Source organism: Rhinichthys klamathensis, unplaced genomic scaffold (assembly GCF_029890125.1).
Source record: "Rhinichthys klamathensis goyatoka isolate OS25496 unplaced genomic scaffold, OSU_Roscu_1.1 h1tg000412l_1, whole genome shotgun sequence".
NCBI classification, from domain to species: Eukaryota; Metazoa; Chordata; class Actinopteri; order Cypriniformes; family Leuciscidae; genus Rhinichthys; species Rhinichthys klamathensis.
In genome coordinates, this window is record NW_026606912.1 from 241,806 (window position 1) to 254,716 (window position 12,911).

Here is a 12,911-nt window from a genome sequence, read left to right on the forward strand (position 1 = left end):
AAAGTTTCTTGATTATTACGCAGGAATGAGAGTAGTTGAGAGTAGATAGAGAGTAGATAGTTGTTAAAAGAATGATTTGATTTTATAATCTGTGTGGATTACGATTGCGGGAATTTCCCGCATTATAAATGGGAGACCTGCGGGAATTATTAGAATTATGCGCAATACCCGCGCCGAAATTCGAGCCCTGAAAGTTGCGATAGGATCGTAATTGTGAGCTACATAGTCATAATTATGAGAAGTAAAGTTATTATTGTGAACCACAAAGTCAATTCTAATATATAAATCAGGCAATTATGAGATATAAATTACTTCACAATTAGGCAGAAATGGACTTGACTGACTCTCACAGAAAGATCAAAATAGTGATTGTTCAACCTAGGCTAGGTTGATAATTAATTAGGCTAATTATATTTCTACACTGAACTTTTTTTACAACTCCTCACTTAGAACAGTGAGATGCCTTATGAATGATGCATCCTCCTTCCTGTTGGACTCACCTTTGCCACTTTGTGATTGGCCGCCGTCTCATGTGAGGTATTCTCCAGGCCTTCTTTAAGCTGGGTGAGAAAGAGATCGTAGCCCTCTGTGTTGGAAACATCCACCTTCTCCATACAAGCATACAACATCTGCTGGGCCTGCAGGGGAACAAGAGGAACATTTCATGCTTGCCACCTATTCAAACCTCAGAGGCACAGAATATAAGCATCAAGTCATTTAATTCATCTAAATACAGAGCAGAGAACTCGCAGGAAAAGAGTTGAACATGACAAACCATCCCACTCAAAGCAACTGCACTGTGAATGGCCTCCTCGTGTCTGTATTTCCTCATGATGATATCAAATGACCATTAGACTCCTTCAGATTATTAAGGGATATTGATCTCAATGGACCGATAGCACAGGAATAATGCTGCTTTTTACTGCAGGAAACATTAGATGTTACAGAACCAATTGTTTTTTTAGAGAAATTACTTCTATAGGCTTTATGCCGAGCGTCACGTGACCAAGCCGGAAAACAGATCACATCGCTTCCGATTCAGGTCTTTTGTATGTGCTTCATGAATTTTTTTGCGGTTTTACTTAAGATAACTTAAAAGGAGCAAGCAAAAATGAGCATAACCAATGTCCCTCGCATGTGCAGATTGATATTTAAAAGTTTTTTTATTTTTCTTCTTCACACTAACGTTTAGATATTTAAATAGCATAAAACACCAATAACAAAGTGAACTTAGTAGGTTACCTGATTACCTTAAAAATCCATAGATATCGTAGTTAGTTCTTACGGCCGTTAACACTTTCTCTGACAAGCGGATGCAATGAGACCCGTTTTTCGGTTTGGTCACGTGACGCTCGGCATAAAGCCTATTCAGCAAGAATTCATTAAATTGATCAAAGGTGACAGTTAAGACATTTATAAAAAGATTTCCATTTCGAATAAATGCTGTTTATTGAATGTTTAGGCCTAATTCAAAGAATTAACTTGAAAAGAACTTAATGTTTCCACAAATTAAGCCACACACATTTTTTCAACTGTGCTGAGAAATGTGTCTTGAGCAGGAAATCAGCATATCAGAATGATTTCTGAAGGATCATGTGACGCTGAAGACTGGAGTAATGATGCTGGAGTATGCTGGAGTAAATTCAGCTTTGCCATTACAGGAATACATTTATTTTTGATCAAATAAAATGAACCAAGGACTTCTTTCAAAAACTTCTTCTTTTTTTTTTATTTACCGACCCCAAGCTTTTGAATGGCAGTGTATTTTTTAGAGTCTATGCTAAGTCTAAATGGGTAACTCTTGATTAATCTATTCTAAATACAGACAAAATCAGTCTCTCAGTCTCTTTCATTTCATACTGAAGTACTGACATGTGTAAAAAGTCCATATGGTCAACATTGATAACTATGAACCTGAGCACATCATGACACCATGGGTATCGCTGTAGCTGCATCCTTCACTCCATTGAGTTCAAACCACTGGGGAACGTTGTCACAAATCGCCTTAATACGCTGTGTATCTTTTACTGAGATGTCAGATGGAAGTTCACAGCTTACAAAGCACATCACAGATGTACGGCTGACATTTCAAACAATACTGTATCTGTTGGTTCCACCTAGCGGTTTCCAACAACTCGTAAAAATGGCATGACGGCAATGTAATTTTAGACAACTGCAGAAGTAAAACACCGCCCCAGACCTTAGAAAGACTGAACATAAAGGCAGGCCTCATGTATCAGTCTCGTATGATAAGATGTTCTGTCTTATCCATTTTACCATGTCAATACCAAAACCATAAAAACAATAAGCTAATCACAAGCAACATTATGGTATTTATAAAAAAAACTATACAAACAGATTTGCTTTCAGTGCTTTGGTGATGACTCACGTTTACACTTCAGTTCTCACATTTCACTGTACACGTTTATGAATGGCCTTTCTGAACAGCAATAAGTTGAGTCACATGACAGACTAGGGAACTCCTAAGTTAACTCGTGACCTAGCAGAACAGATCTGGCTCCATTGAGGAACAGCTCGCGGCCTGCAGAAGTCTGTTTTGATATCAATAGCCTCTATTGTGTATGCAAAAATATCATCAGACAAATGCACACGACACACGTAGACCAAAACTGGATTTCAAGCATTAGAAGAATGATACTTATGTCACTGCCACATGTTTATTTCTAGTCTCTTTAAAAAGCAGTCACTCAAAGAAACAGAGACAATGGACTTCAGAAATCATTCTAATATGTTGATTTGGTACTCAAATAACATTACTTATTATTATAAATGTTGAAAACAGTTGTGATACATTTTTTTCAGGATTCAAAGGTCAAAAGAACATTTATTTGAAATAGAAATATTTTATAATATTGTCTTTGAAAGTCACTGATCACAAAGCAGCATTGATCAATTTAATGCATGGATTCTTAGTAAATAAAAATATGATTTTTTTTAAAACAACTAAACTTTTGGACAGTAGTGTATATTTAATTAAAAATTAAATATTTTATCTTTATTTATTTTGCACTAGCCTATATTCAATAAAAATACTTTATCTAATCTCAACAAACATTGCTTATGTGGTCTATTACAGAACTAATGTGTGGACATGTGATATTATCTAGTATAAGGCTAAACAAATAAGTTGGACAGAAGTGGTAAACAAACAATAATGATGCAATTTGTAGGGAAGAATATTTCAGCATATTAACTAATAAGCAAGCCCTCTACCTTATGATATTTCAAACACAAACCAGATCTTAAAACGCATGGTAAATCACCCATAAAGCCAAGACCAAGCCTCACCCTCCACAACTGTATCCAATTTAACAAATCAAAGGACAAATCAAGCATGCTTGACATGACCCGTGTTTCCACTACGTCATATGAATCATACTCTTGAAATGACAACCCCCGGATGAAATATTTAAGTAATTAATTTCAATTTAACAGTAAAAACAACATTATATTTGAGTCTCAGACCATCTAAGGTAAGTGTGCCCATTAGTGTACAAGATCCATTGGTTCTCAAACATTAGCGTATGTGGCCAGGGAGTGGTGAGAGCTGGGAGTTTTGTTTTTAAAGTGTCCTAGGACACAATAGACCAGTCTGTCTGCATAGCACTCTTTGTCAGACTGGTTATGCGATCACTAGATCAACCAGTGCACTCAAACAACTACAATTTTGCCAAGTTGTAACATACACCGCATAATGAGGAAGTGCATGATCATTTACGTCCTGCAGTGATGGATGAGACAAAAACTTGTGTTATACGCTATACTGACACTGACCTTAGCACAAGATTGACGGATGACCTGTACTTATATACGTTCTTCAAAGACAGTCAAGAAAAATATTAAGATTTTATGACTTAAACATTGTGTGCTATTAAGCAGTGATGTGTCAGTCAAAAGTGTTTATCAGCTGTAAGTAGAGCTGCGCGATATCACAATGTGTGCATCCAATCACATCGCATGATGTGCAATGTCAAGTAGGGATCGTAGTTGATCCGTGATCTGAATGGAACAGGCCCAACGGTTCGAACCGCACGTGATTCGTGGATTAAATTGCAAAGGTTAACCATCATAGAGTGAAGTTAATTTGAACTTTGCACGCTGTTTTCAGTGTCTGGATTCACACACAAAGCCGCACAGACGAACACGAACAACGAATTCCGTTCTCTTTCATCTCTATTTGTGTCTTTTTGAATGGACAGATCAGATACACACAAAATTATGTCAAAGTGGCAGTCTCGGCGAGTATCCTTGCAAACACAGTCGATTATGTCTTAAGTGAACTCAAAGGGGACCTATTATGACACTTTTCACAAGATTTAATATAAGTCTCAGGTGTCCCCAGAATGTGTCTGAAGTTTCAGCTCAAAATACCCCACGTACAATTTTTTATAGCTTGCCGAATTTGCCACTATTTGGGTGTGAGAAAAAACTAAGGGTGTCTTAATCGAAATTAAGTCACAATCCCATGCCACGCCCATGTCACGGGAAAAAAACACGCGTGTTGAAGTGCTGCGAGTCAACCTCCTCTAACTTAGCTACAGCCAGTCAAAAGATAACATGGCAACTGCAGATGCAGGAGACCCATCGACAGAACTTGAACCGTCTACTCTTTCATTGAAGTCACCGGTGTGGAAGTATTTTGGATTTCCAGTGAGTTATGTTGTCAACGTTCGCGTTTCAAAAAAGCCACAGTTTGCAAGCTCTGCTATGTGTGTGTACCATATTCTTCCACTGGCAGCACGACTAACATGGCAGGGCATCTCCACAAAAACATGGATTTATCTGTTAAATCAACAACTGTTGTGAACTTTAATGTCATCATCTGCCTGTTTGCGAGGCGGCTTTATGTATGTGTGCAAAGAAAACCATCTCTCTGAGAGCGCGCGAGTACTGAATAGTTTAAAATCGCTTGAATGTTCAAATTGGTAAGACTTAAAAAGATGTCCAAATGGTAAACTTTAGTTACTCACGATCAGTGTTGGGGAAGTTACTTTTAAAAAGTAGTGTAACTCGTTACTTCTTAAAAAAAGTAATCTGTTACTTTACTTAGTTACCCCATATGGAAAGTAACTTTTTACGTTACTCTTTACTTTTATGTTGCTTGACTTTGGGCAGAACCCAATATCTGTTCCTAAATGTGTAAGCTTACATAAAGTTCTACTATGCAAAATGCCATAAATGCATAATGCATTTATCAAAATTTTGAATATTTATGAAGAAATGTCAGTTAATGGACAGGCATATGCATGGGCGGCGCTAGGGAGGGGCTAGAAAGAAAGCCCCCAAGAAAGAGCAAAGCACCCCGTTAGCACTCCCAAAAATAATTTCTGGAAGCAATTATATTCAAGCTGTATTCTATGGAAGTCCTGAACCGCATGGTGAACAAAAAAAAAAGGAAACTTATCTTGTTATTTCGACATAATAAGTGGATATTCTAATCTGCATTAAGCCAAATTAAGCGTTCTTATAATGGTTTTCTATGGGAGGAAAATGCTTAACGTGTAATTAAACACGTTACGTTCATATTCTGGGCTCATCTGATTTTTTGTTCATAGTATAGCCTATTTTATTATGATTTTAGTATCATAATGATTAATAAATGCACGCACAATTATCCGTGAACTTGATAAATGTTGCAGATATGTTTTACTATCCACTTAAACAAATGCCTTTCAACTTATGTGTGCAAAATTCTGAATTAAATGAATGTGCACCAATTTGTACAAATAGAGTTTCTATTTTCCATCTATGTTGATTATGAAAAGTGAACAGCATGAGTAAGATGGATGCGCAATATATCGGAGACATTGAGTGGGTCAGACATGATTTTGACCACTTCATTAAGTTTTGTTTTGAAGAAAGCCTTTCTTTAAAGTGAATTTCGTTTTGTATAAATTGTATCTTAATTTAAAAAAAAAAATGTTATCAACCAATTGCCTGTATTTAATAAATAAGAAGCAAATATAGCAGACAATATAATGGAGGCGCCGGTGCGGTCACTTGTTGCACGTGAATTGGAGCGCACCTCATAAATTAACCGAAACTCAGCGTGGCATGATAAATATATCTATATATAGAAAGCTTGAAATGTCTTTAAACGAAACAATTCAAAACGAAAAGAAATAGGCTCCTCTCTGATTATGTAATCCATTATGTGCATTTCTCTCTGTAGGCGTTCACTACGGAAATGGCGATCGCTGTCAAATCTGTCAAATGACGGAGATCGCTGTCAAATCTGTCCCTGGGAAAAGTAACGTTGTGCCGAATTGAAAAAGGAACTACGTTTCCTTACCAAATTTTCAGTAGTAGCGCGTTACACTACGTTTTACCCGAAAAAGTAGTTACGTTACTGTAACGCGTTACACACAACACTGCTCACGATGCAATGCTGGCCCGATTATGCAAGTGACAATTCCGTCATGTCACGAGTCGACTTCCGAAACGTGAGAGCAGCGCGCTTGACCATTGCCTTGTGCAACCCATTTTGAGAGACAGAGAGAGAGAGAGAAGACCAAAGACGCGGCACCGCTGAACACTCACGCTGTTTGTGAAATTGCGTTTCGCAGACAGTTAAAAATGACTGATTTGATTTTATAATCTGCGTATGGCAGGTTATGGCAAAATATGGCAGGTTATTTTGCTTAAGTTTTCAATTGACTAAAGATATAAGGTATTATATTATAAGCACTTTATGTTGTTAATAAATGTTTTAAATTTGACAATGTAGTGTGGTACATTGCGAACAAAGGTCAGATATTATATTGCATAAAAGTATATTCTAAAAATGGCATAGCAACCTGTGCTTTAAAAAAAAAAAAGTACAAATCGAGAATCGAATCGAACCGGTCCGTGACCTTAGAATCGAAAATTCATTCGAATCGAAGATTTGGAGAATCGTGACACCCCTAGAAAAAACACACCATTTTTGTGTGTCTCTTTAAGTGCAAATGAGCTGCTGCTCCCATTCCCCTTTCCAGAAGAGGGTGGTGCCTTTACAGCGTGTGCTTTGGATACTCTGTTCAGATAATTTGGATGCTGCGTTTGGACAACACATGGAGATCACCAACTTGTTTCACTGATGCCAGTGCCAGCAGCAGGGCTGTTCAGGTCCCATGACGCCACCACTGATTTTGTATCAAACACAATTGGGACCCTGAATAAGCTGATTCCATGCAGTTAAAAACACAGATTGCCTCATTGTTTAAGCTTGAATTGAGATGGTCACTATTTCCTGATAGGGGTCAGGCAATGCATAGCAGCTCACTCATTTATCAAGACAAATCTCATTATTTAACGTAAAGAATATGTTATATACAATCAATCAATTTGCTGGGTTTCTTACCTCAGTAACAGGCAGCTCCAGCTGCACCAGATCTTCTGGCTTGGACACAGGGGCCTGGAGAGCCGTGTCCAAAAGAAGAATCCCATTCAAGTCTTTCCTGCAGCCGACAGCGTAATCGTCCACAAACAGCACCTTATCCACAGCTGGGAAGTACTGACACCTCACTCGGCCCCCAGGTTTTGCTGTCAAAAAACACAGAGGAGGAGAGAGGATGATCATTAGCGCTCAGTGCCAATCTTTAGATCATGATGCTTTGCTACATTATACATGGATGTCAAAAAATTAATCAAGTAATACAATAGCTGCTTTTACATGGACCCTAATAATCCGTGTGTAATCGGAATAGTAGCACAGTCGGGCAAAAAAGTCACATGTAACCACATCAATCGTAATAAATTGGCCAAATCCGACTGAAACTTCATTCGGATTGTAACGGGTGGTTTACAGCTTTTCTAATACATTCGATAGGACATGTAAACACTTGACCAGATTGAGAACCGAAACTGGAAAGTTTCGACGTAGAAATGGCGTAATGATGTATATGACGCACAGAACAAGCAGTTGTTGTTGTTGTTGAATATATAGAGTCATAAATGGCTGTTGAGTAAATATAAAAATCTACTCCACTCATCGTCTGTGAAGTGGTATATCAGTCTATAATCCCACCACTTTGAAGCGGTACTTTACTGCAGTGGAAAAGCAAACCGAGCCATGCCGTGCAGTGCTGTGCTGTGCCGTGCCATCCAGTGGAAAAGCGCTTTTGGTGTGAACACGAAACCTGCGGGCTAAGTTACACACACCCGCCTCATCTCACTCAGTCGTCTCATTCGATCTGGTTCAATAGTGCTTGTATTGCGCATAATTTGACTAATGCCGTCGGAAAAAAGAGAGCAAGAACGCAAAGCTGACGTTAGTGCATGTGCCACTGGCAAAAAAAACAGACTGGGTTGGAATCAGTACGTGAGACTAACTGGCCGGTCACCGGTTTTTTATCAACACTTTTTTATCAGCCTAAATATGGGAAAGTTTCATAAGAAAAAGCAACATCTTGAACAAAAAGCTGAGAAAATCACGTTTGTTTCCCTCAAAGACTACAATGTGCATAAGTAATGCTTTTATCGCCTGTTTCTGCTCCTTTTTTGTCTGTTTTGATCCGGAGATTTTCAACTCTTTCAGAAAATGCATAATAGATCCCCCAACACAGAAAGCCGGAAAATTCTGTCAATGGCAGGGAAGCGTTGTCCCATAAATGACGGAAAATTTCGTCAATGGTGGTGGGCAAAGAGTTAAAGATTTGATCATGCTGTATGTGTAACAACGACAATCACCACCAGGCCGTTGGAACCCTCTGCAGGCATTTGTTATAATATGTAATGTACAGTTGATTATGTTTATATATGTGTACTACATTATGTATTTTAACAGTGTTGTTCAATAAAACCTGGTTACTAATTGCTTTTGATGCTTTATTTGAACAAATTATAAGCCATTTTAATGGTTATGGTTCACTTAGGTCTATATTTATTAATTGATTACTCGATTAATTGTCAAAATAATTTACTGATTACTTGATAATTACCAAAATAATGGTTTGTGGCAGCCCTAGTTAGTAGAATGCGCCAACAGCAGGAAACACTCTATATTCGTCCAGTCTGTGCATGACCAAAGATCAAATCTGATTTGAAGATTGTGACATGAACATGCACATCACTTTAATTAGCGTTCATGTAAACACTATGTTCGGGTTCATCAAATGGAATGATTTCATTCAAAAGGTGTCCATTTAAATGTAGCTATTGTCATGTCAGATGCTATATCTGACAAAAGATGACACAGCTTAATAAAATAGACTAATGATTAAATGAAAAATGCATCATACATTTTATTTAAATTATTTAATTAAAAAAACTATTTTATAAAGGTAATAAGACACTAAAGGCAGTGACTAAAGGAGTTGCAGGGCCAATGACAATCTAAAATTCACAATATAGCACAATGTCTGGAGTTTCTAATGTAAGTCTTTTTCTAATGTTTTTGAAAGTAGTAGTAACCAAGGCTGCATTTATGTAAACAAAAATACAACAAAAACAGCAATATTATGAAATATCATTACAATGTAAAATATTTTATTTTAATGTAATTTAAAATGTAATTTATTTGTGTGATGCAAATCTGAATTTTCAGCATCATTACTCCTGTCTTCAGTGTCACATTATCCTTCAGAAATAATTCTAATGATTTGATGCTCAAGAAACATTTCTTAAAATTAAGAAAAAAATATTTTGAATGGTAGGGTATATTTGAAATACTTTTTTCTTACAAAAATAAAATATGAATGAATAGAAGCGCATGCAGAATGCAAAGGAAATACTAAACTTGTTCTGGACTACACCCTTGTTTTTAGACTAATCTGAACTGAGACACACATCCAAAACATTCACTGACACCAAACAAGAAAAAGTGAGAAATGTCACTGGCATCAGCGTGTCACGCTGGCATCACATTCTAAAATGTTCTGTTTCTAGCATCCTTTACCATGCATGAATGACAGGACGCCGTATGCAAAACATGACTGAATTCTGATGAGTAGAAAGAGTTGATAGCGGGTTATCACATAGCCTAAATGCTGTATTCACAAGCAATCTCTTCAAACATTTAGTCTACTTTAATGCATTTTAAATCACTTTACAAGAGGAGAGAGGAAACAAGAGCAACAACAGCCATCCCCTAAATCTGCTCCCAAGTGCCTGTTCTCAGGGGAGAAAAAAGGGAAAACCTCTCCAATCAATATTATCCATATACAAGCATGAGTCAACTGTTCTGTGCTAGCAACTCTCTGTCCCGAGACTCCCTAATAAATAACTCGATTGCAATTCCAAACAAACATGTTAGTTCAGCATGATACCTGCAAATCAGCAATATTCAACCATTACAAATATATAAATGTAGTCAAATCACTAGTGCCAGCACCTACTTTCTGCCTAAAGATATAGCCTTGTTCTTGCACACGGGATTTTCAGCAAAGAATCATAATGTCCTACGATGTTACCGATCATTCTTTGCATTTCATAAACATCCATGAATAAATTGGTGTTTTAACTCAAGAAAGATGAGTACACTACAGAAAGATGAGAGTCACTCCTATCACCGCTTTCTGGGAATATAAATTCAATTAAACTCGAGTTGTCTTTTTCAGATTAGTCCTACACTAGCTAAATGACAATGTCACATTCATAACTTCTAGTTTAAAACTTTAAATATGGCCCTAAAGTTTTATCTGAAAAGTGCCTTAAAGGTACATTCACAAATGTTTACACATGTCCATTAATAAACATTTGACAGAAGACCTTCAAAGACTTGTCACTGCAAAGACACCGTTTACATCATTTAGTTTCCAGTTGTCCTTTCTTTAAAATATTTCACCTTGCAATCTTATACATTTAATGAGCCGGATATTTCATAAGAGTAAAGAAACAAACAAAATTATATTGATTAAATAAACATTATAGGGAGACTAAATTAGTCTGGAAGAGAGGCTGTTTAACCCATTTGAATAATAATGCTTCGGGCAACAATACATAACTCCAGTGTAATTATGTATGCATATCATTACGCAATTTTATCATTTAACACACTAGTGGTTATATATATATATATATATATATATATATATATATATATATATATATATATATATATATATATATATATATATATAACCACTTAGTCTGACAAGTGTATATTACACGAACAACAACTACACAAGCACTCAATCTCACATTCAAAATGATGCACAGAAATCACTCGAACCTTCTCAAACCACACATACGATTATAAAACTAATCAATAAGTATAAATATCTTTGTAGTAAGCAATTTTACAGTCAGCTGTCACCTGTCAGGATTGACAAACATGAGCAGTGTTGCTGATCCGTAGCAGGCTAGGCTACCGCTACGCTAACGTTAGCATGATTAGCTAAACCTCTGTCAGCTAATTTAGAGCCAAAATCAATAAATGGTTTTCTTTAACAGTCGAAACCTATGATAATATGCACAATAAACCACTGACATGTATTAAGACATTGGTTGGATTACACAAGTTCGACAAAGACACACACCTATACGAGCTGATATTTGCTAATGTTTAGATTAGCTTTAGTAACGTTACCGCTTTACCCCCAACATCATATCAGCTTTTAGATCGTGTCTTGATTTAGTTTTATTCGACTATTAAAGACAAGAAGTGTAATGTAAATAAACACTACTGATATTTACATAAACTGTGAGTTGGCGAATAGCGTGGCAATGTTTACAGTGATCCGCCAGCACAACAGATCCAGGAGGCCCTAAACAGTTAGGATCATCAGGAGGCCCAAAGACTGGGGGATCACTGACAGAACAACTGCATGAGAGCGAGCGATTATTCTCACAAAAGCCTCTATATTATCACATAGACCCATCAAGAGTGAGGGACCATCCATTGGGGGCCTGAATAATAAGGAGTTGATATTAAAACACTGATCCATCCATTGGGGGCCTGAATAATAAGGAGTTGATATTAAAACACTGATCCATCAGGAGGCCCTGGAGTGAAGGATCATTATCAAACAGTCCATCACACAAGCCTTTCCATCAACAAGCCCCAAAAAGGTACAGAACGTTTGGACACAGTCCTCCAACGAGAATCCAAACAGAGGAGACATTCCCGCAACACTGCACCATCAAAAGATCAAACACACATTTTGACACTCTCCACCTCCATCACGAGCTATGAGAGGAAAGGATCTCCCATAAGCCTCCTCTATGAGGAGATCCAGCCCAGGATTCAGTTGTGATAAGATCCAGGTCGGCCGGGATAAATCTCTCAGAACCCGTCCGAACCGAAACTCACCGTGCAGTGCGGAGGCCTGTAAAATAGCCCCGGAGGTGCCGTCAATGACTTTGATGCTGCCCCGGCTGGTGACGGCCAGAATGGCGTTAAGGGCCGGATGGTAGGACAGACTCCGCAGGCCCTCCTCATCGCAGCGCAGGCAGCCGTCCCTCAGCACGACCCAGTCCGGCGAGCCTGGCGAGGCCGCCGCCGCCGCCGCCATCTTCCTACTATCTTCCCTTCCTGCCTTCCCTCCTCTTTCAGTAGCACCTCCGTGGACACGACTCGACGAGAAAACGTTAAAGCTGAATCCCGAAGTACCGCTGCGCTTCCACTGCGGGCTGTAAACCTCCTCCCAATACCGCAGGAGCAGCGATTCACCATCAGCGGAGCGGAAACCAGCGGCTGCTTCTGCTCACACTCTCAGCAGGGAAACGGAACTGGCGTAGTCACTGTGTGATCGCCCGCCGAACCTCAAGGGGCGCTGTGACTAGATAGATAGATAGATAGATAGATAGATAGATAGATAGATAGATAGATAGATAGATAGATAGATAGATAGATAGATAGATAGATAGATAGATAGATAGATAGATAGATAGATAGATAGATAGATAGATAGATAGATAGATAGATAGATAGATAGATAGATAGATAGATAGATAGATAGATAGATAGA

General features: G+C 38.0%; 1 protein-coding gene across 7 annotated transcripts in view; it reads right to left on the reverse strand.

Annotated features, from left to right (window-relative positions):
- Positions 1–12,672, reverse strand: part of birc6 (baculoviral IAP repeat containing 6) — a 137,690-nt gene extending 125,018 nt beyond the window's left edge. For all 7 annotated transcript variants that reach the window (XM_056235020.1, XM_056235018.1, XM_056235017.1 and 4 more), the window contains exons 1-3: positions 12,254–12,672; positions 7,364–7,545; positions 501–638 (exon numbers count right to left, since the gene is read on the reverse strand). In XM_056235020.1, coding sequence (XP_056090995.1) covers positions 501–638; positions 7,364–7,545; positions 12,254–12,455 — 522 coding nt within the window. In that variant the 5' untranslated portion in view covers positions 12,456–12,672. The remainder of the gene's footprint in view (positions 1–500; positions 639–7,363; positions 7,546–12,253) is intronic.
- Positions 12,673–12,911: the final 239 nt, after the last annotated feature.